A 25,719-nucleotide genomic window follows, 5' to 3' on the forward strand; every position below is an offset into this window, starting at 1 on the left:
CATTCAACTTGTGATACATTACAAAAGCTTACAGACCAAAACTCACAGACCTATGAGACCGAATGCATAACTGTAACCTGGAAAAGCTTGCTTGCACACTTCCTCATATTTATAATAATAATAATAATAATAATAATACACTCTAAATGTTCAATGTATTAGTCTTGCTATTAAGGCATACTATTCATTTTCACAATTTAGATTCAGTACAGGTATTTCAATTGCTTAAAGCATTTTAATCAGTGTTGATGAAAATGAATGACTATCTTCCAAAGTCAGAACCCAGAGAGCCAAAAATCTAATTTGGGTGTCTTTAAGATATATAGCTTGGAGCTGCACCGTTGACAATTAATTGGAGAGTGACTTTGGTACCTCATAAAATGTGTCAAGTTTTTGTATCTAAATGTGCATCGTTTTTTTTGTAAGTGATTTAGCAAATGCTCACTAATACAACCCAAGGACATAGAAATGGGACAGGACAGTTGAAAGCTTAAAATTCCACTTTATGGCCCTCTAAAAGGCTTGCGTGACTCATGTGAAGTTCTCCTCTCATGAAGGGAACAGAGAGTAGTTGGGTGTCAGGAAAGAGGCGGCACTGAAGCTGACAGAAGACGCTACATCATCTTATTGCCAAAGTGAAAGAGAGACGACATGGCAACTGTCTGGACGGGAGAAACAAGAGGCCAGAATTTCAGTATAAAACTGCAAACACTGTCAATGACATATACATCTTGTTCAAAATATAAGAAATGACTGTGGCCTTAGAGTAGACTGGAGAAGTGACAACCCGCTTGCGGCAGAATATGTTAGTAAGGGAAGTAGAGCATTATCAGAATAGAATAGAACAGAATAAAATGTCTGATTTAGGATGACTTTTGCTAATGCTTAATGTTAGTCAGGTGAACTTGAAATTAAAGAATATAAATGTATGAATATAGTTGAAAATATTAGTTCTTTTATGAACTGTCCACCTGACAACGATGCCTCTCTTTCATCTGCCCAATGCATATTGGGACATTTTTCCCTCACCCCCACTTGACCTTGTGGAGGGATAAGTAGGCATGGACACATTTGAGAAAATGGGGCCCTGGGCACAGACAGACGACCCACCCCGCTACATAGGAACAAGATACCCAGACGGTAAGAGACATGGCTGTGTCATTTGAAGTCATTTTTTGTATCTTTGTAGTCATTTTGTGTCTCTTTGTAGTCACTTTGTGTCTTTTTGTGGTCCTTTTGTGTCTCTTTGTGGTAATTTTGCTTCTGTTTGTGGTAATTATATCTCTCTTTATAGTTGTTTTGCATCTATTAGTGGTCATTTTGCATCTTTGTTGTCGTTTTGCATCTCACTGTAGTTTTTTTGCTTCTCTTTGTAGTTGTTTTGCGTCTCCATGTTGTTGTTTTGCATCTCTCTGTAGTATTTTTGAACCTCTTTTAGATTAATTTGCATGTCTTTGCAGCAGATGTGCATCTCTTTGTGTTTTGCAACTCTTTGTGGTCATTTTGCATCTCTTTGCTCTGTCCCCTTCCCCAGTCATCCCAACTATTTCCAAAACAACATCATCTGAAAATAGCCCTGCTCAACACTCGATCGCTAAGCAATAAAACTCTCATCCTGAATGAATTCATCACTCACAACAAACTGGACTTCCTCTGCATCACTGAAACCTGGCACAAACCCCTGGACTACTTCGCACTCAACCAGATCACACCAACAGGATTCACCCACACAGACAAACCACGCACTGAGGGACGGGCAGGTGGCGTTGCCACTGTTCACAGAAAGGACATTAAAATAACCATCTCTATCCGAGCCGTCCTGTCTTTTGAACATCTCACCTTCAAACTCTCTGGTCCCAGTCCTCTCGTCACTTCCGTTATCTACCGCTCCCCCCAAGCCAAACCCCTCCTTTCTCTCAGATTTTTCGCATTTCCTGACCCACCTCTGTGCTATATTACCCTCTGTCCTCATCCTTGAAGATTTTAACTTCCACATCGACAACATCAACTGCAAATCTGCCACTGAATTTCTGGAACTGTTAAACTGCTTCAACTTCTCACAACATGTTAACTTCCCCACCCACACTCATGGTTATATCCTCGAGACCTCGACCTGGTCTGCTCCACTGGTCACAGTAAATCATCTCTCCAGCATCAACCTCCATACCTGAGACTATCTTGCAATCATCACGGACATCAACATCCCCATTCCTATCCCAACAGACAAGTGCAAAATCTCATTCAGGAACCTCAAATGCATAAATTCATCTGCTCTCTCAGCTTCTTTCTCCAATTCAATATCTGCCTCCCCCCCTCAGTGTCTGATGATCCAACCCATCTTGTGGACTACTACAACAACACTCTGTCCTCCTGTCTTGACCTACTGGCTCCCATCATTACTAAAACTGTCTTGTTCACACACTCAGCCCCCTGGTACACTCCTGAACTTCACCAAATGAAGTTCCACAAACATCAGCTGGAAAGACTCCACAATAAAACAGTTCACCTCCATGCATATACAGACTACCTTCACCAATACAAAAATGCCGTAAACACTGCCCGGTCCTACTACCACTCACAACTCATGCACCCCAAGACTCTCTTCTCTACAATAAACAAACTTCTTAAACCCCTGACAACATTTCTACAACCTTCACAGTGGACAAATGCAACTCTTTTCTCTAATTTTTGTCAATCCAAAATCAACACCATTTACAACAACTTGACCACCTCCCCTGATCCTTCAACCACCACACCTGCCTCCACCTTCTCAATCACTCTCTCATTTCTCTCTGCTGTCCCCTGTGGAGCTTTCACATTTCACCACAGGTATGAACAGCTCCACCTGCAGCCTTGATCCCATACCATCAGCTTTCATTAAGACCTGTCTACCATCCATCGCCCCGCTCATCACTACAATAATTAATTCCTCTCTCAGTTCCTGATCAGTCCCCACAACACTCAAGCTTGCATCAGTCACCCCCATCCTCAAGAAACCTGGCCTAAACCCAGATACCATGTCCAACTTCCGACCCATATCCAACCTCCCCTTCCTATAAAAAATCCTGGAACATGTTTTCGCTGCCCAAATTAAAACCCACCTCTCCTCCAATAACCTGTTTGAACCATTTCAATCTGGATTCCGCTCACAACACAGCACTGAAACAGCCCTCCTCAAAGTCACCAATGACCTCCTCCTCTCCTCTGACTCTGGCCACCTCACCATTCTTATCATGCTTGACATCAATGCAGCCTTCGACACCATCAACCACTCCATCCTCCTGTCCCGACTGGAAACCTACTGCAACATCAGTGGCACGGCACTCTCCTGGTTCTGTTCCCATCTCACCAACAGACATCAGTTCACATCAATAACTGCACCTCCTCCATTGCTCCTCTGTCACAAGGCGTCCCCCAAGGTTTGGTGCTTGGTCTTCTCCTTTTCATCCTTTACATCACATGTGTCAAATTCAAGGCCCGGGGGCCAAATCCAACCCCTTGCAGATTTAGATACGGCCCGTATATCAATTTGGGTTCACAATAAATTTTGGCCCACCTAGTTGTGCGCCAAACCAAAACACAGGAAAGTGTTTTTTTAAACTGCAATTATATGACAGATTTACCGACTCTGAGACTCATAAATCCCCCCAGAAGCAGAGAGTTTTCATATTAGTAAGTAAGTAAGTAAGTAAGTAAAGTTTATTTATAGAGCGCATTTCACAGATAAAAATCACAAAGCGCTTTACAAGGTACAACCACATCAACCTGGCCATACATATACAAACATACAATATGACAATGGGGTAGACAGGACAGGAAGACAAGGTATTAAGAAAATACAGGACGACATGAGGAAAGAGGAGGAGAAAAAGGCAACTCCCAGATTATGCCCCTGATAGGGGTACAGTCTGGGAACACCTAAGCAACATAAGCACATAACCAGTACAAGAGAACACATAACACGCAATGGGGTAGGGGAGTGTTGTGGTGGAGGTAATCCAGCACAGGCAAGCAGCCATCTGGTCCTGCAGCCATGCAAAGCGCTGGTCACAGACCCGCCCGCCTGACTGGGGGTACAAAGCGGCGAAGGCGAGGGACGGGGTGTGGGGGGTGATTGCATATCTGTATATATATTCAGGCTGTGAAACAGGTTGTTGTTAAAAAAAATTAGCACACTTCCGGTGGTGACGATGTAGGAGATAGTCCCCGGTTGAACTGTTAATATATCCCTGTAAACATCACAATTGAATCGGAGAAGTGGCAGATAACAGTTATAGCTCCAACTAAGTCGCGAAATGAGTGGTTCTAAATCGCGAGCGAGTAACACTCAGAACTTCCCAGTTACTCGCGGAGTGTCGGCTAATGTAGCTAGCAAACTTGCTAAAATGGCGGCCGCGAGCTCGGACGACAGCAGCATACCTGACCCCGTCAAAGACTCGCCGGACATTTTATCAACGAGCCAGTTGGTTTCCGAACTGGAGAAGCAACGAGCATCGCTTCTGAAGGACATGTCTGCGTTAATTGGACCACTGCAGACTTCTGTGGACACGCTCCGCGAGACAGTGAGTCACTTTAATGGCCGCCTCGCCGCTGCAGAATCCCTGGCGGGGGACAACTTTGAGCGCATAACAATCACCGAAAAAGCAGTGAAGACACTGCAAGCTCAGAATAAGTCTCTTCAAGACCGCCTTGACGATCTTGAAAACAGGTCCCGTAGAGTTAACCTCCGGATAATTAACATTCCGTTCATCTCTGAGCTGTTGATGAAGAATCCCACCCCGGAGCTCGAGAGGGCACATCGCTCTCTAGCCCCTAATCCTGGACTGGGAGGTATACCCAGGCCCTTTGCGATATGCTTTCATCGCTTTCAGAAGAGGGAGAAGGTGCTTCGCTGGGCCAGACAGCATGAGCTTAAGCATCGCGACAACGCTGCAGGTGTATCCAGACGTCTGCGCCAACACTGCAAAGAAACGAGCCGGTTTCAACAAAATCAAGCAAGCCCTATACCAGAAAGGAGTGAAGTTCAGGCTTCTCTTCCCTGCCCGCCTGCAAGTTTCGTATGAGGGTGAAACATTCACCTTTGAGACTCCGGAAGACGTGCAAGCATTTTATAACGAGCGAGTGATGAATAAAGAATAGGGCATTGTATAATGCCCACCGCTGTCACCCACACCTGGACTCCCCCGCCTCGACGGTTTGGATGAGCTCGCTTACTCCTGCCACTGTATGCTGCCTGAAGAATTACGTTTTGCGGACGTCCTCGGCGGGCATCATGATGACCGTGGAAACCGGTAGGCGTGTGGCTATGTTTACTCTTCTTATGCACCAGGAGCGATGTACATAGACTTGTTATATTCCGCTTTGGAGACCTTGTTTACTTCTGATTGTACAATGTGGGTACCATTTGTGGTTTTCATTACAGTCTTTACTTTGTTCTGAGTATAATGGTATACTTAAGTTGGTTTCAGTGAGACCTCGGTTTGGCTGTTGTGCCTCTGATACACTCATATCTATCTTATATTAGGCATTGCCTTATTAGGTACTTTATTTAATCATTTATTTATTTTTTCAACCTCACTATCTTTTTGTTTGTTTTTATTGATCTGTACTATGTGCTGTCCTGCAGTTGGGTTTATTAAGTGGGATGTTTTTTTTTAATTTTTTTTTATTTTTTTTACTTGAGGTATATATTGAGGCAAACTTACAGATGGCCTGTTTACCTTAGTTACATTTTAAGACTAATGTTGCTTTCCTGTAATCATATGATGTCACCCGGATGACCTCTTGAACAAGAGAAGTTTATGGAAGCAGAAAGTGTTATCCTGTTGGGATTGAAGATATGTGTTTGTTTTTTATAAGGGAATGGGTGGAGGGATGCCTTGAGGTCCATTTTTTATATGCATATGTTGTTTCTGTTATATGTTTTGTTTTTTGTTGTTTTGTTTTTTCCCCTTTTTCCTTGGCTCAGGAGTCACGTCAGGCCTGGCAGAGTTTCAGCTCATTGTTTCTTTATGACATGACAACTCGGGGTAAGAATCTTCGCTTTATCTCCTGGAATCTGAAGGGCGCCAACCAGTCTATTAAACGTAACAAGGTAATGACTCATTTAAAGCAACTCAGGGGTGATATTTTCTTTCTACAGGAAACTCACCTCTGCTCCTCAGAGGTTAACCGTATCAAGCGACCCTGGATAGGGGATGTATTTCATTGATAACCCTCTAGATAAGATCGTCTTCCCTAAAATAAATGTGGATGTGTGTAGGGAGCTGGGAAACCAGATCTCTATCAAGGAAGTGCAGGAGGCGGTTATGTCACTTCAGAATGGTAAAAGTCCAGGCCCGGATGGGTTCATTGCTGAGTTTTTTAAGCTATTCTCCGACACTATTGCTCCGGCCCTACAGAGAATGTACAATGAATCCTTTGCTGAGGGTCATCTGCCTCCCACCCTGTCGGAGGCCTCCATTTCTCTCCTGCTTAAGAGTGACAAAGACCCTCTCTTGTGTGGTAGCTTTAGGCCCATCTCCCTTTTAAATGTTGACCTAAAGATCCTGTCAAAGATCCTAGCCCAAAGTCTTCCACGCGTCCTACCAAGTATAATAACAACTGACGGGTTTCATGCTTGGAAGGCACTCATTTCATAACACAAGGAGGCTCTTAAATATCATTAGCTCTACTAGTTCGAACATTCCGGAAGTGATAATCTCATTAGATGCAGAGAAGGAGCTTCCTTTTTTTTGTTCTGCAGAAATTTGGTTTCAATCCAGAATTTATAACCTGGATAAAATTGCTTTACACCAGCACAGTCGCCTCAGTCCATACAAATGGACTCCAATCTGCCCCATTTCCCCTTCATCGTGGAACTAGACAGGGTTGCCCTCTTTCCCCCCTCTTGTTTGCTATAGCTATCGATATAGCCATCTGGTTGCATCAGGAGGGCGGGTTTGAGGGAATCACTAGAGCAGGGAAAATGCATAAATTATCGTTATATGCCAACGACCTCCTTTTATACATGTCTAATCCTGCTGCCTCTCTCCCAGTGGTTCTAAGTATCTGTGACAAATTTGGATCTTATTCAGGCTATAAACTTAACCTCCTCAAGAGCGAACTTTTTCCCATCAACTCTCTGGCCAAAAATATACCCCTGTTTTTTTTCCCTTTCAAATATGCTACAGATGGATTTAAATACTTGGGGGTGTATGTGACTAATCCAATTAATCGACTCTTCTCCAAAAATTTCTCTCCTCTCCTTGAGAGGTGTAAATTAAACTTCGGTAGGTGGTCTGGTCTCCCACTGTCCCAAGTAGGTCGTGTTAATTTAGTAAAAATGGTTGTTTTACCCAAGTTTCTATACTTTTTTTCACATATCCCCATCCTTATTAAAAAGTCATTTTTTAGATCGCTTGATCAATTAATAAGCTCCTTCCTTTGGGGCAATAAAAATCCGCGCATCAGAAAATCAGTGCTACAGCTCCCAAGGGCTCTTGGTGGTTTAGCATTGCCCAATTTCTTACATTATTACTGGTCCTGTAATGTTCATAAACTACTATACTGGATTTACAACTCAGCAGATGAGGAGCGGCCTGCATGGGTGGATATGGAATTTGGATCCTCTACACTCTCTCTTCATTCCCTGGTTTGCTCCCAAATCCCTTTGGCTGCCTCCAACTTTACTATGAACCCGGTGGTGGCTCACTCTGTTAAAATCTGGATTCAAATTAGGAAAAGCCTAGGCCTCCATAGATCCTCAGACCTCTCCCCCATTGTAAACCATCATCTATTCCTGCCCTCTTGCACTGATTTGACTTTTCAGACTTGGTCTGACAAAGGGATAACTAAATTTAAGGACCTTTACAGCCAAGGAACTTTTATGTCCTTTCCCGAACTTTCAAAGAAATTTGATTGCCTAAATCTCACCTATTTCGTTTTTTTCAGATTAGGCATTTTGTTCGAAGTCAGAACCCCAAATTCCCTAGTCGACCCCCAGAATCTCTGGTTGATTCATTATTGGCTCTTGTTCCGGAACAAAAGCGGCTAATTTCGACCATTTACAGCCTTATCAATTCAACTATTGACACCCCAGCATCCGGTCCCAAGGACTCTTGGGAGCAAGAACTTGGAATCACTCTACCTGATGATTATTGGAAACAAGTCCTACGGCTAGTTCATTCCTCTTCAATCTGTGCAAGACACAGCCTCTTACAGTGTAAGGTGGTACACAAAGTTCATTATACTAATTTGAGGCTGTCTCGGATTTACCCAAATGTATTGGACTCCTGTAATAGGTGTAAGCATTCCCCAGCTGACCATTCCCATATGTTTTGGTTCTGTCCCAGGCTTGCCACATTCTGGTCGGAAATCTTCAAAACTCTTAGCACAGCATATAACACTGTTATCTCTCCTGAGCCTCTCTTGGCTTTGTTTGGTGCCCCTTTACAGCCTTTTTCTTCCAAAGTCATGCAGACCGTTCTTGCCTTTGCCACCCTGCTGGCCAGGCGTCTCATACTCCTTAACTGGAAACACCCTCAACCTCCATTTCATAGTAGAAGGGTGAAAGAGATGTTCCTGTCCATTAGACTTGAAAAACTCAGGTTTTCCCTCAATGGCTCCTTAAACGCATTTGAAATAACTTGGAGACCTCTCTTAAATTGTATTGAATCTTTAGCATCTCTGCCTGACAGTGACGACTGTTAAATTTATTTATTTTTGTACATCTTTATTTCATCTATTTATTTCAGTATTTTCCTTATTTATTTATGTATCTGTTTTGTTTTATGTATATTATACTATTCACATGTCAATTTTGGATTTACCTTGAGAATTGTTATCTCTCAGGTGGGGTGGGATTGTGGGAGGGATATAAAGATCAGGAGGGGGAAAAATGAAAGTATGGAAGCCCTGTCTGTTGCATGGAACTGTTATGCTGTTGCCTGTGAATTTGCTCCCAATAAAGAAAGTTAATAAAAAAAAAAATTATCATAGTTTTGCTTGATTTGCTAAATTCTATGATGGCTAAGGAACTCTTTTGATGACTTTTGTAGGGCTTCATGTCAACAAAAATGCAACAAAAAGCGTACAAAAAAGTCGGAAAAAGCAACAAAATTACAAAAAGGTGATAAATGTCTGAAAAAGCCACAAAAAAGTCGGAACAAACTCAACAAAAAATGAGGAAATGTTTAAAAAAGTGACACGCTGTAACAAAGCACGTCAATAAACTCTACATGTCTGGCTCTTGGTGTGATTCTCTTTTTCCATTGTGGCCCTTAGTGAAATTGAGTTTGACACCCCTGCTTTACATCCTGCCACTCGGAAATATCATACGCAAACATGGTCTTCACTTCCACTGCTACGCCGATGATGTCCAGATCTACATCTCTACCAAATCCATCACCACAGCTATATCCTCCTCCCTGACCAACTGCCTCACCGATATTCAAACCTGGATTCAAACCAACTTCCTCCAACTCAACTACAATAAATCTGACTTAATGCTCATCGGCCAGAAATTCCTCACAAAGAACGGCCATAACTTCGGCCTCACTGTCAACAACTCCACCCTGTCTCCATCCCCACACATCCGTAACCTGGGAGTCATCTTCGACAGCAACCGCACTTTTGAAAACCACATCAACCAAATAACCAGAACTGCCTTCTTTCACCTCACTTAACCATCACTCACCTTCTCTGCTGCCGAAACTTTGATTCACGCCTTCATCACTTCCGGAAGGGACTACTGCAACAGCCTCCTCTATGGTTCACCTGCAAAAGCCTTAAATAAACTCCAATATATCCAAAATTCTGCTGCCCGTCTCCTCACCCACACCTTTTCCCGTGATCACATCACTCCTGTCCTTCAGAACCTCCACTGGCTCCCTGTTTCCCAACACATCCAGTTTAAAGCCCTCCTCCTCACCCACAAAGCCCTCCATAACCAGGCTCCTTCCTACCTCACAGACCTGCTCCACCGCCACAACCCCCCCTGTAACCTCCGCTCCTCTGAAGCAAACCTCCTCTCCCCACCACTCAGGACCACACACCGTACCTGGGGTGACAGAGCTTTCAACATTGCAGCCCCCTCCCTCTGGAGCTCCCTACCCATACACATCTGTGACTGTACTGACCTGGACACATTCAAAACACTAATCAAAATACGCCTCTTCAGATTATCTTTCCACATACAATAGTCTTACATTTCTCACCTGATAGTTACTGGTTTTATTGTTTTTAATTGCTTCTAATATGCTTGTTTTATGTATTAGTTTTATTGCTTATCTGTTTTTAATGTGATATATGTGCTGGTTTTTACTGTAAAGTGTCTTTGAGTACCATGAAAAGCGCTATATAAATAAAATGTATTATTATTATTATTTGTGTCTCTACAGTATGTAGGCCTGTTCAGTAACCCATGCATGTAAATAGGTATAGAAAATGAACAAGTGTACATAATGGAAAATAAAAATAATGGAGCTGAAACACACAGATGACAAATTCAGAGTAGAGGGGGTCTCTGTGTTAAACAGCACTGCTGCCCTACAACAGCTGATCAACTTCACATAGTTTCACTAACAATTCTTAATACTGCGTTAATTAATTTTGTCACACCTTGCGCAAATCGTCAGGACCACTAATACCATTAATCCTACTAATTACCAACATTGACATTAAAAACAAAACAGATTTGTCGCCTGTGATGAATTTTTGATCCAGCATTCTGTCAACTTCTAGTCACCATGGCAACTTTACTTTTCTTGTCTTGTGCTGAAACACTTCAAGAGTACTTAACCCTCCAAGGCATCATCATTATTCTCTATTCTGATATTGGCATGTTTACATTTTCTCCCCCAGTATCTCTGGTGGGGAGTGGATACGCTCCGTGACAACAGATACCAAGCTATTAATGAAGCTTTGATGAATTAACAAATCTCCACCACTTCTAATATATTAACATATTCACAGGAGGATTTGGGAGCTGTGCTGAACGTGAAGATGTGCTTCTTTCCTAGTCCCCAAGATGCCTCATGTTAATTGTATAAGGAATGATAAAGAATATACTTGGCAAGATTAAAAAATAAAGAAAAGATGTCCACCGTAGTTTGTGTGTGTGTTTCTGGGTATGTTCAGTATAATCAAACAGAATTAATTGGAGTATAGAAAAAGAACAAAGCAGTATGCCATGTGTATTCACAACCTGTGCACTGATTTATTTGTCTACAAGTGGTTGAAGCATTTAGAAGATGTTAATTGGAATACAAGTGAGGTTTACTCACTTGTATTCCAATGTATTGTATTAGTTGAGGCTTTTTTCTACTGTATTTGCTGACAATACTTAGAAAGATTAAAAGAGTTAGCGCAGAAGATCACATGTATACTGCATAGGTATGTTATGTGTTTCTGAGGCTTTAAGAAAATGCGTTATGGACAGGAATACAGTACATACAGCTCGGTACTGTCACGTGTCTCAGAAGGATTTTCTCATATCTTCCAGTGATCGTTAAATTTAATAAAAAGCCAAATACTGGACATAAATGTAATTTCCTTTTGTAAAGCATTTTAATATATCATCATTACTTTTTAGTTCCTTTTATATACACTGTTAGCACTAACTCATCTTCACTAAGATGGATAAGTATACTTATAGTTACATATCATAACTCAGAGCTTAGGTTAAGTCTCTCTTTCATGGCAAGCGACATTAAAGGAAGTGTAAGGTTCTCCACCAGGAGAAAATACCTTCTCAGTGTCCTGGAACAAGAAAATGAAATGAAAATAAACCAAAAAAATTAAACATTGGGCTTGATATACAACACTAGATTATTTTTTAAGCAGTAGTATAAAAGCGGTTTGAAGAATATGCAAAATATAGGCTAAAATAAGAATGTCTATTATCTCTAAATGGACAATTAACTTACTTTACATCATAGGATGCACAATCTTTTAATTTTCTGCATCTGTGGAGCTCACGTTTGCTTTGCACTGTTAATTCTAAAATCAACCTCCTTGGTCTGCTGATTCTGTTGTCTTGACCTATTTGAATGACAATTTTCTTTGACAGGAGTTAAGTAGCAAATATGTTGCTTACTGTACATGACGCCAAGAAAGCTAACCAAGTATCTTAAATGGATTTCTGAGGCCATGAATTTGCCTTCTGGTTAAAAATGCAAACAGTTAATAAAAAGAGTAGATATTGCATAGACAAGACATAGTCAAGAGCTTACAGTTAAATAGGGGGGTGTACATTTTATTCACAGCCATATTTTAAAAAAACCCTGTTGACTGCCCTATATTTGAGGCCCATATTTTTCATTTGAGTTTGAAAATCTTCAATGTTTTATCAGTGTCTCACTGTCCTTGCCAGACGGGCAGAAGATTAAGTATCAGACTGTGACGCATTTGCTGGGCAGAACAAACCACTCAAGTGGCTTTAATGTTGCATTAGTTTTTACTGTCTCCAACACTGCTAAATGCCACGCAAGTCAGTAATCATGCCAAAGCACTACAGTGCAACATGATTCAACATGGTTTGACTGAGTGTTTATAATGAGTAAAAACCCTACAGATGATTAAAGGAAAACTCCCACTTCTGTCTGCTCTTAGTGAGGAGAACATACAGTATAGCAACATGTTCTTTGTAATCATAACATCTAACCTAATTATTTTTAGTTTACTGGAATTTAGGTCATGGACACAGCAGTTCATTTTGTATGAACTTTTGAGGAGAGGACAGCTGATTAAGGAATGTCCTTTGAACTTAGCAAGGTGAGATGAAAGAGGAAAAAGATGTGTGCTACAGTTGGAGTTGGATGTGTTCCCCTGATTCCAACTTCTATAATTAGCAAACATGATGTGGAAGGAGTAAATTCGAGGACAACTTCCATGTTAGGATAGTATGAGCTAAGAAAGATGCAAATCGTCTGTGGCTACACACAGTTGACTTTGTTTAAACTTTGCCTGGGGTTATATATAGTGCTGCTGATCTGTACAGTAAACAAACTCCGTTCACTGGCAATGCAGTGAAGCCTGAATAAACGTTTTACTGTAGAAATACTGTTTCTGCTGCTCAGAGTTATATTTCTAACAATTGATGCAGCATATTGGCACCTGTGTTTTTCTTCTGGCAAACACATTGAAGGCAAAACAAACTTAATCTGATGTCTGCCATCTGCCTTGGGTCAGAACTACACATGGTTGAGATATGCAGTTGCATCTTGTTTCATCAGTTTTAACAAGGGAAGGGTCACTAGTGTGGTCTCAGTGACACATTTCCAACAAAAAGGTAGATAATAGGTAATTAATCTCCTGTGACTCAAAGAGTCGGTCATATGTTTCATTCACAACAATTGAGGCAATAAAATGTTTGATCAGCTGTCAGATTAGGGGTGCCAGGCAAATGTTTTCTGCTTTCACTGTCTCTCTGAGTGTGTTGCTGATCCCTTGATTTAGAAAAGTCTCAGCAATGCAGCCTACCTGGTGGATGAACACCTGTGCACCGCGAGGACTCATGAGCAACACGGCCCGTCGCAGGGTGTCCCGGTACCGGTTGAGCTCCTCAGTGCGCATCGTGTTGAAGAGGTCAGTAAAGACTCGGCTGACATTCCGGTCCACCCTCTGCAAGGACACATCCAGACCCAGCCGAGACGCCTGGTCCATAAAGGTTTGCAAACCTCGAATATCTAAAGGAGAAAGAATGACACAGAATGAGTGATGGGGGGAGACAAGACACAGACAGACAGAAACAGAAAAATAATAACACTTTAGGCAGGTGCTATGTTATACAATACTTTATTCCTGGAACACCTGGACATGCGCTGTATATTTTCAGGCTTCGTTCCAGGGGCTTCAAGGCAGGTTTCATTCAGATCTAAAGCGTGACAAAACACAACAAGTACTCCTGTCTTTCTGTTTGGTGGGGTTTACAGGCTATGAAACTGCAGGCAGGTGTTGCTGTCCCCAGAGATCTAAGTGTGTGTATGTGTTTGTGTGTGTGTGTGTGTGTTCACTATACAGGAAACCACTTAAAAGAAGCCTGTGATGCACACTCAAATCAAAGGTGATGTACAGCAGAGGACTCACAATAAGCACAGCAATCCCAGCAGTCACAGGGGGAGCAGCAGCCCAGCATGTGCCAAGTCATGCCGCATTGTTAAAGAGAGGTTAGGCCAAATCGCTAAGGCCAGACCTCTTTCTGCATCCACAATGTGTGTGTGTGTGTGTGTGGTTGGGGGGGGGGGTGGATGGATGGATGGATGGATGGGATTTTCCCTGTTGCGTCTCTGGAAGTTTGATGTGTCGCGTGCTCTAGTGCTTTAGTATTGCTCAAAATAGACAATACACAGAGGGATAGAAAAGCAAACTATACAATACTGTATAGCTGCATAAACACGCAACACACACACACACAAACACACACATAAACCTACAATATCATACTGTAGGGGTGTGTGGTTGTTATTTGAGATGATATGGCACATAGTTTTTAGATGCTCAGGACAAAAACTGGAAATTAGGCTAATAACAAAGCCTTTGACCTGGTCTGAGCAGTGAAGCAACATATTGGTACATCGCCCCCGTTTCTAGGTCTATACCTCGGGGGAAAGTGAGACAGCGACATGACTAAGTACTATATGAAGCAAATCATAAAGGATTAGATGCAATGTTCGATTTTTCCTGCCATTGTTATATTGCAATTTAGTTTTTGGGGAAACAAAAATACAGAATAAAAATGTTCATAGTGCCGAACAAAACATGAAATTAAATCATTTATCATTTTTGAAGCGTGGCCAGACTTTTACTGCAGCACTCTTTGAACCCCCACACACACACACACACACACACACACACACAATATAATGGGCAAAAGCTCAACCTTCGATCCTTTGCCACGACTGTACTATTGCAATTCATTTTGACTACAATAGTCAAGGCTTGCAATGACTTTGCCTCCTTCACAGACAAAATTCAGAAAATTAGACAAACAGTCAGTGCTTCCATATCAAGTACAGGATATGTGTTGTCACAGTGTGCACGCAAAACAAATTCCAACATGACACAATTTCATACGATCAACCTTAAAAACCTGGAGGACATTATACAACATCTGAAAACCTCCTCCTGTTGCCTTGATATTCTACCAACGGGTGTTTTCAAAAATGTTTAGAATTGTTTGGCTTCTGATCTTCTACAGATTGTAAACACATCTCTGCTCTCAGGTATCTTCCCACAGGCCCTGAAAACTGCAGTCATCAAGCCACTCCTAAAAAAGAACAATCTAGACACGACACTAATGAGCAACTATAGGCCAATATCAAACCTTCCATTTCTAAGTAAAATCATAGAAAAAGTGTTTTTTCAACAACTCAACCTTTTCTTATCGCTAAACAACAGTTTTGATGCCTTCCAGGAAGGTTTTCGACCACACCACAGCACCGAGACGGCTCTTGTTAAAGTCTTTAATGACATCCACTTAAACACAGATAGTGGCAAAATTTTAGTCTTAGTATTACTTGATCTCAGTGCTGCATTTGATACGGTAGACCATGACATATTGCTTGACCGATTGGAAAACTGGGTTGGTCTTTCTGGCTCAGTATTAAAGTGGTTTGAATCCTATTTAAAGAATAGGGACTACTTTGTATCTATAGGTAATTATACATCTGAGCATACAAATATGACGTGCGGAGTTCCCCAAGGCTCAGTTCTGGGGCCTCTTCTGTTCAACATCTACATGCTTCCACTGGCTCAGATTATGGAAAACAACAAAATAAGTTACCATAGTTATGCGGATGACACACAAATTTACATAACCTTATCGCCAGGGAACTATAGCCCAATACAATAATTAAATATGTGCATTGAACAGATTAATGATTGGATGTGCCAGAACTTTCTTAAATTAAATGAAGAAAAAACGGAGGTGGTTGTTTTTGGAGCAAAAGAGGAACGATTGAAAGTCAGCGCTCAGCTTCAAACGACAATGTTAAAAACAACAGACAAAGCAAGAAATCTTGGTGTAGTCATGGACTCAGACCTAAATTTTAAAAGCCACATTAACATAATAAAAAAATCAGCCTATTATCACCTTAAAAATATATCAAGGGTTAAAGGGCTTATGTCTCAGCAGGATCTGGAAAAACTTGTCCATGCTTTTATCTTCAGTAGACTTGACCATTGTAACGGTGTCTTTACAGGTCTCCCTAAAAAATCAATCAGACAGCTGCAGCTGATTCAGAACGCTGCTGCTCGAGTCTTCACTAAAACCAAGAAAGTGGATCACATCACTCCAGTACTGAAGTCTCTACACTGGCTTCCAGTGCCTCAAAGAATTGATTTCAAAATACTTTGACTGGTTTATAAATCACTAAACGGTTTAGGGCCAAAATACATTTCTGATCTGCTACTACATTATGACCCACCCAGACCTCTCAGGTCGTCTGGGACAGGTCTACTTGTTGTCCCCAGAGTCAGAACTAAACAGGGGGAAGCAGCGTTCAGTTTTTATGCTCCACATCTTTGGAACAAACTCCCAGAAACCTGTAGGGCCGCTGCAACTCTCAGTTCTTTTAAATCTAAGCTAAAGACCTATCTTTTTGATGTTGCTTTTCTTTAAATAATCTATTTTATTAACTTTAATTTCTTATACTGCCCTGTAACTTTTATTCTTATACTGCACTATCAATTTTATTCTTGTCTTTTAATGTTTTTAATTTGTTTATTATTGTTTTTTAATTGTTTTCTAACTGCTCTTTAATGTTTTATGTAAAGCACTTTGAATTGCCCTGTTGCTGAAATGTGCTATATAAATAAAGCTGCCTTGCCTTGCCTTGCCTTGCCTTGCCTACAATATTTTCTATATACAATCTTCAGCTGCAATGACATATGGTGATATAGAGTAAAGAGTTTTTCCTTGCCACTGTTGCAACAGCCACTGCTAATGCTTGCTCTTGAGGGAATTACTGTAATTATTGGGGTTTTGGAATTTATAGTGTGGTCTAGACCTACTCTATCTGTAAAGTGTCTCGAGATAACTCTGTTATGATTTGATACTATAAATAAAATTGAATTTAATTGAATTTTCATATTTATTATGTTATCTCTGTTAAACAAAACCCAAAGGGTATAAAAGGGACCCTCTATACATTTGTGATGACTCAATAACCACACAAATAAACAACAACAACATCATCATAAATCTACCTAGTAGAGGCTTACTACAGTAAATCCTTGAAAAACAATGCCATTCAAATTGGATCTAGAAAACTGATCAAAAAAGACAAAAACTAGATTTAGTAGTAACATACTGTAATGTTGCAGTTGGCTGAAAAACATAGAAGAAAAATATTGCAACAACAAACAAACAATTTTTTTAATCCCATGAAGTGTTGAGGGAAAGCTACCATGTGATAACTACTCTAGGAACCCGATAGAAACATCGGACTTCAAAGCCAGCGATCCAAACCCGTAGCAGGCTTTTCCACGGGGCAACCGTGTCAGCCATGGACAGGGCTGCAGAAAAGAGGATTAACGTGGAATTAAAGGTCTGATTTCTGGACATGTTTACCAGAGCGTCATTTCTGAACACAAATCTGCTTCTGAAAGTTTTAGATATCAAAACTTAAACCTTCTCTGCCCCTCATGTATCAGCATCGTGCTCTCTTGCTCAACTTACTTAGAACTCTTGATATCTCTCTATCCCTTACCTATCTTTTGCTTTAACCGTATCTGTTTTAAAAATGTCAGGAAAAGATAAATTGAGGGAGACTGAGAAATACCCCATGAAGTTGCTCTAACATCCTTTTCAGCTCCATCTTACTCGAGTTGTAACTAAAGTGGGACTCCCTCTTGGATTGGAGCGATGCAGAAATGAGCATATCATGATCAAAGGGCTCAGAGGTTTTAACTGAGCTGTCAAGCTGCGTTGCAATCCAAGCGGAAAAGCCTAAGAAATGACTATGCTACCAGCCTGTTAACTCAAAATTGAGATGAGTCTGTTAAAGCAATCACTGTTTTTTTCTTGCAACAATAACATTCTTTAATTATATGCAATATTGATTTTTTTGCAAATCTGAAATGGATCAGGCGCTGAGTGTGTTGCGCAACTGCTTCAGTTTGAATGCACCCTCTTTTTACTGACTGCACCTCGTTACAGTATAACAAAGTTAACATAGTATTTTTAGGCAAGTATGACTATATTACTGTAACTATCTGAATAAAATGATAAATGATAGATTATGTAATGGATATTACATACATTCTTGATTTTTGTGGCTCGAAGCACCTGCCAAACAGGAGTTCAGTGTAAGACATTTGCAATAACATCATTTAATATGTACACTTAATACTAACAGTGAAGTCAGGCTAATTTTTTCTGTTTTTGCCCATTTCCACACAAACAAAACCAAGATTTGCAAAATGTAAAATCAGTTTAAACTCATTTTCACTTGGATTTTGCAGCCACATGCATCAAAATGTTTGAAGTGTGTATGGAATAAACACCAAAGGAGGACCTCATGGTGAAAAGCAAAGCTTAGAAAATGCTTCCCATAACCAAAGTGACAAAAAAAATGGGGGAAAAGAGAAATTATCTGCTGATTATGCACCACAGGCTCTCTAAGTATCATCACTCTCCTGGCCACAGAAGACGAGGAGTCAACTATGGTAATCTCTGTTGCCTTGACTGTTCAAATGATTGAAAAGGATCAGCGAGGGCTGTGGATACAATCCCTAACAAATTCGCATTGTCACTTTTGAACAAAACATTCATTTTAAATGACTTCTTTCTATCATATGATCTAGACTTTTTATTTGTCATGGAAACTTGACTGACATGTTGGTGATCTAAGCCCTTTCACTGATTTCTCCCCTGGTGATTGTGACTTTTTTAGTTCTCCCTGATCCAGTGGCAGGGGTTGGGGTTTAGCAACAATCTTCAAAAATCAATTGCCAGTTGATAAACAGACTAGTTTTGAGGTGCAAGCATTTAAGGTTGATTTGTCCTGCCCACTGATTTGTGCACTGGTGTATAGACCCCCTAAGCACAATAAGGACTTTATCAGTGAATTTTTGAGTTTCTATCCTGATTTTAATATCCATGTCTGTTGTCCATCAAAGCCTTTAGTTAGCCAGTTTCTAGAACTTGTGGACTCATTCAATCTGACTCAGTCTGTAACTGGTCCCACACACAAACATGGTCATACACTGGATCTTGTTTTATCATTAGGTTTTCCTGTTTTAAATATTGAGCTAGATGTTGCTAGTCTATCTGACCATAAACCTGTGATTTTGAATGCATCACTTTCTAATCCATTACCTAAACCTTGTTTGCCAGATCGCTACATCTGAGCACTGAACCCGTTCACTGCTAGGCAATTTTCTGATGCTTTCATAGCTTGTTCTTTTGATATTGTTAACCCTTTTAAACTGAAGCGACCCAAAGTCAAAGCCCAACCTTAGCTTAACAGTGAGACTCGTGCATCTAAAGTAAAGCATTTTTCTGATCATAGCTAAAAATGCAAATAGCCCTAAAATTTTGTTTAGTGCAATACTGCACTAAATCGTGCTATTGCACTCCCTGATGGTACGTTTGAAATCACAGAGCAAATGTTGAGCTTTTTTATCAACAAGGTTGACACTATCAGATCTTGTATTTCACCTACTGATCATGACCCTTCTAAATCAATCCTATGCCCCGGCTTCTCTGAAATGTTTTGTGCCTGTGGCCCTGTCAGCATTGATGGATATTGTATCACACTTGAAACCTACCTATTCATCTTAAGATATTGTGCCCTCTTGTCTTTTGAAAGAGGTATTTGATATTATCAGTCCCAGCCTCTTGTCTATAATAAATAGCTCTTTTATGAATGGCAGAGTCCCATCTAGCGTTAAACATACTGTGGTTCAGCCTCTAATTAAAAAACCTTGACCCTTGACCTTGAGTACACCATAGCACAGAAACAGCACTTCTTAAATTGCTAAATGATTTGTTGCTGTTTGTGACGGAAGAAATTGTGCTATTTTACTCTTGCTGGACCTTAGTGCTGCCTTTGACACTGTTGATCATGCCATCTTGTTGGATCACCTTCAGCATAGGGTAGGGATCCAGGCTGTTGCTCTACAGTGGTTCAATTCTTATTTAAAAAAATAGAAGCTTTTCTGTTGAAATTGGAAATATCTCCTCCTCTTCGACAGCAATTATATGTGGTGTACCTCAAGGTTCGATTTTAGGGCCAATTTTATTCTCTTTGTACATGCTCCCATTGGGCTTGATTCTTCACAAACTTCAAAAAATATCTTATCACTGTTATGCTGATGACACACAGCTGTACCTGCCTCTAAAAACAGGTGATACCAACTCTTTAAAGTCCCTTTTTCACTGCCTGAAAGACATTAAGTGCTGGATGGCTAACAACTTTCTCCAACTTAATAAGTAAGAGTAAAACAAAAGTCACGTTGTTTGGCCCCCGAAATTCAGTTGACGAACTTTCGAAAAATTTGGGGACTTTAGCCTCAAGTGTGTGCCGTTTTGCCAGAAATCTAGGTTTCATCTTTGACCCAGCATTCAAATTTGACAAGCAAATTAGTTCTGTTGTCAAATGTAGCTTTTTTCATCTCAGGACTATTGCTAAACTAAAATCCTTTCTTTGTCGTAAGGATTCATGCTCTTATTTTGTCTCGTATTGATTACTGCAATTCCTTGGATTCTGGGAGTTGCCAATCATCTTTATCACGCCTGCAGCTTGTCCAGAATGTGGCTGCTAGATTGTTGACTGGTACCAGAAGGAGGGATCATATTTCCCCAATATCAGCTTCTCTTCACTGGTTACCAGACAAATATAGAATTGATTTTAAGGTAATGTTACTTGTTTTTAAGGTATTACATGGATTTGGCCCCTTTATATATTGCTGATCTCCTTACCCTACATCACTCCGCCAGGAACCTAGGATTGTCTAATCAGTTCCTTTTAGCTATTTCACAGTCTCGGATAAAAACAAAGGGTGATCGTGCCTTCTCCGTTGTGGCCCCAAGACTCTGGATTAAGTTTTCCATTCATTCATTCGTCTTAAAACACATTTTTATTCTTTGGCTCATGATTTAGTTTAGGAACATTTGTATAGAAGTGCGTTGTTTGTATGATGTTCATTGTGTCTATATTTGTATTGTCTTCCTTTGTTTTTATAACATAATATAACTTTGTAAAGCACTTTGTTCAGTCTAGGTTGGTTTTAAATGTGCCCTATGAATAAATTGACTTGACTTGACTTAAGTAACAGAAATTAATAATTGAACCAATGAGAATTTGTGCTGCAAATTGTCTTTACGAAATATCATTTTCAGTTAGATTCTTGTATTATTGATTTTTAACGTTATTTGTATTACCCATTTTTTGTAGCCAACATATTTAAATAACACAAATGATGAGCCATAAACAAATGACATGACATATTCTGGAAGTAATGTAGGAATAAAGTGGAGAGCGCAAATTACCCATTTAATCAATAATCAGTGTATGTAAACTAAATAACATGTTGTCTTCTAATCATATTTAGGTTATTCTTATCTGTGATTACAGGACAGGGCATGTTGGGGGTAGATGAGGATATGAGAGCATACTGTACACAGTCTTTCTTTGTCTGTCCATTTGTATACATACATTATGTGTTATGAGCTATGAAGACAAACAAACCCAACACCTTGCAGAGGAGAAAAGGAAGAGGAGGAAATCAGATGTTCTTACACCATGCCAAACACCATTGATTGAATAGCCTGTAGTTGTGGTCCAGACTGGACATTCATACTGGCCCCCAGAGTCAGGGCAGAGTTAAAATTTCTAAAGAAAAACAAAGAAAAAAACACCTACAATACAGTTCCCCTGACATTAAGTTATCTCTCATTCATGTCTATAGAAAAAGTGAGACATGTATGTAAATGGAGGTGGACAAAACATAAGCAAGATCTTACAATATAATGCAGTCCAATACAAAATGACCACTACACTAAAAATGACCATAGTACTGGATTGCATGTACTGAATAAACAGTTCACTCTTTTATTTATAAAATATATATATATATATATATGAGGTAAGTGACGGTCACTTACCTCATCTGGTGTTTTTATTGAGGTAAATCTTTGCAAATGAGTATAGTCTCTCTGCTTTTGCAAAACTACACAGAAAATGATTTGTGTTTTTCTGCTTTATGGAGAGGGGACATTGATTTTTCAAACATGTACAGGGGTTTCTGTTAAGCCTGTTGAAATCAAAACTTGTATGCATTGTTTGTACACGTGACGTCCACATCTATGATTGTCATTTAACTGTGGTCTATTCATCTGGCGAGTTTGAGAAAGCAGCTGTTTACTTTTGTACTTTTGGTAGGCATGAATACATTCCATCACTTTTTCTTTTGTCAGTCAAACACTATAAAAACTTAAGTAAAGCACGGTCAACAAAATGGTTTCAATATAAGCAGTCGGGTCTGAATGTGCAGAGCGGCTGGAGTAACAGTCCTGGACTCATTATCTCAGTCCAGGCCTGGTGAATGGTCTCAAAGATATGCACATAGAATGTAGTATAGAATAAAATGAATTCCTCTATTTTGTTACTAAGTTTGGCTGACATGTCTTTGTGATGCTTTGTAATTAGAAGAGAGACAGTCCAGTGCAGACCAGAACACAACAATTTGGAAGATAACAATATAATAATAAAAATGGGAAATAATGCAGGAATAATCAAAAACAGAAAAATCACTACATCAATATTTTTTTTTTTTCATGAGGTCAGGTTAGAGTTAAAAAATTGTCTGTTCATTTCAGAAAATTAGCCTGACAAATTTTCTACTTTTTCTCACCAAAAATTGTTGAGCATCAACAAAAAACTATGCAAATGAGGGCTTACCAATTAATTTACCCTTACACAACAAGGTTAAGTGCCTTTCTGTGTGAGCATGCTGGACATATTCCTTTATTTCCAACTGGTAATCAATCAATAATGTATATATGAGGATATATATATATATATATATATATATATATATATATATATATATGTGTGTGTGTGTGTGTATATATACACACACACACTCACACACAACATCTGTATATTTACTACTTCCTACAATTTTCAATTCAACTGTGATTAACATTTTCTCAATGGATTCCAGGTGAACTTTTCCAAATGAGATTTAATACAAACAGCTATCAGGTGTGGGGGTAGATGAGGATATGAGAGCATACTGTACACAGTCTTTCTTTGTCTGTCCATGTGTATATATACACACACACACTCACACACAACATCTGTATATTTACTACTTCCTACAATTTTCAATTCAACTGTGATTAACATTTTCTCAATGGATTCCAGGTGAACTTTTCCAAATGAGATTTAATACAAACAGCTATCAGGTGTGGGGGTAGATGAGGATATGAGAGCATACTGTACACAGTCTTTCTTTGTCTGTCCATTTGTATACATACATTATGTGTTATGAGCTATGAAGACAAACAAACCCAACACCTTGCAGAGGAGAAAAGGAAGAGGAGGAAATCAGATGTTCTTACACCATGCCAAACACCATTGATTGAATAGCCTGTAGTTGTGGTCCAGACTGGACATTCATACTGGCCCCCAGAGTCAGGGCAGAGTTAAAATTTCTAAAGAAAAACAAAGAAAAAAACACCTACAATACAGTTCCCCTGACATCAAGTTATCTCTCATTCATGTCTATAGAAAAAGTGAGACATGTATGTAAATGGAGGTGGACAAAACATAAGCAAGATCTTACAATATAATACAGTCCAATACAAAATGACCACTACACTAAAAATGACCATAGTACTGGATTGCATGTACTGAATAAACAGTTCACTCTTTTATTTATATATATATATATATATATATATATATATGAGGTAAGTGACGGTCACTTACCTCATCTGGTGTTTTTATTGAGGTAAATCTTTGCAAATGAGTATAGTCTCTCTGCTTTTGCAAAACTTTATTTATTATTTAATACAAACAGCTATCAGGTGTAAAACTATTAAGGATTAAACCTATTATATAAATACTATTCTGCATAGTATAGCTAAATATAGTCTCCTTATTTTTACAGTTTCTCTTCCTTTACACATCTTTCCTTTTTTATTTTACGTTCTCGTTGATCCTCTCCTCTCTATTCTTATGAAAGCCAATTAATTAAAGGTCACCTGTGCGTTCAGTCTGTGTGACGTTACCTGACAAGTCAGTTGGCAGTGTTACAGAATTTATGGCCTCAATGTAGCACTCATTTTGATGAAATAAAGTAACACAATAAGAAGTGAAAGAATATACCTTAACACATAAATGTCTTCACTGCTTCATTTTGTCAGCTCTGTCACTAACTAACATTATGTATTACAAACTTGCTACAAACTCTGCATGAGATTTCCTTTTGCGTTTGTTCTGCCTGTGTTAAAAATACACTTCCTACATTAGGAACCACCACCAACATGGGTCCAAGAGCATTTTAATCAATCTCACACTTAATCCCAGCCTAATTCTCTTCTCCTAACAGAGAGCCAGTCACCACAGGGCGGGCAGAGACAGATGTAGCTGCTCCACAGTCATTACTAAGCGCAGGTTAACTTAGACAGACCTGCCAAGGAGCCTACTGATGTTCAAGAAAATCAACCCATCTTTAAGAATTCCAATAATCGTGCCTCAGCTGCTTTTTATGCTCTCCTCGTTATAATAAAATAAAAAGGCAATTTAACAGAAGCTATTGTTTGCAGGTAGTCTACCCACTGTCCACCCTCACACACAGAATCAATAGCTGGCTTCCGTTTACATACACACAGTTGTGAGAACCGTGTAAGCACACCTTTAATGGCATTTACAAAGGCATACAGATAATATATTGCAAACCTTCAAGCCACAGCTCTGTGAGGTTGTACTGACTGACCTACAGGCTGACATTGCCATCCCTAGAGAATCATTTAAAGATTCTTTTTTTTTTTTTTTGGCATTTTAGGCCTTTATTGATAGGACAGCTTAGACATGAAGGGGGAAAGAGAGGGAGAACAACATGCAGCAAAGGGATTGATAAAGAATCGAGGACTGAGACTCTGTACATGGGGCGCATGCTCTACCAGGTGAGCTACCCAGGCACCACCTAGATCATCATTTTAAATCATCTGTTAGCACTATTAGAAAAGCAATTTTGTCTCAATCCAGCACTGTCACACAAAGTCTTGGTCCATGCCTTCGTCACATCCCGAATTGACTACTGTAATGTTTCTTTCTGGCATTCCTACCAAACTGCTTACCAGGCTTCAAATCATCCAAAAAATCTGATGCCAGAATCATCACCGACCACATCACCCCCATTCTCATCAAGCTACACTGGCTCCCTGTTCAATACCGGATTGATTACAAAAACCTTTTTGCTCAGTTTCAAAGCCCTCCACCACTTAGCCCCAACCTACATCTCTGACCTCCTCCAGGATTACATTCCCTCCCGCTCTCTGCACTCCTCCTCTGCTGGTCTCCTAACTACCCCCACTGCACACCTCAGCACCATGGGTGTTACGGCTTTCAGCTGCACTGCTCCCAAGCTCTGGAAATTCTTGCACCCCACATTTGTCAGTATGACACCATGATATACTGTAATTCAAATCCCACCTCAAAACTCACATGTTTAAACTTGCTTACTCACTATAATAATAATAATAATAATAATAATAATAATAAT

General features: G+C 39.9%; 1 protein-coding gene across 1 annotated transcript in view; it reads right to left on the minus strand.

Moving 5' to 3' along the window:
• grid1a (glutamate receptor, ionotropic, delta 1a) overlaps positions 1–25,719 on the minus strand; it is a 279,228-nt gene that overhangs the window by 80,345 nt on the left and 173,164 nt on the right. The window contains exon 5 of the mRNA XM_028603265.1: positions 13,462–13,667. Within this exon, the coding sequence (XP_028459066.1) occupies positions 13,462–13,667 (206 nt within the window). The remainder of the gene's footprint in view (positions 1–13,461; positions 13,668–25,719) is intronic.

This window comes from Perca flavescens, chromosome 17 (assembly GCF_004354835.1).
Source record: "Perca flavescens isolate YP-PL-M2 chromosome 17, PFLA_1.0, whole genome shotgun sequence".
In the NCBI taxonomy this organism is placed as follows: Eukaryota; Metazoa; Chordata; class Actinopteri; order Perciformes; family Percidae; genus Perca; species Perca flavescens.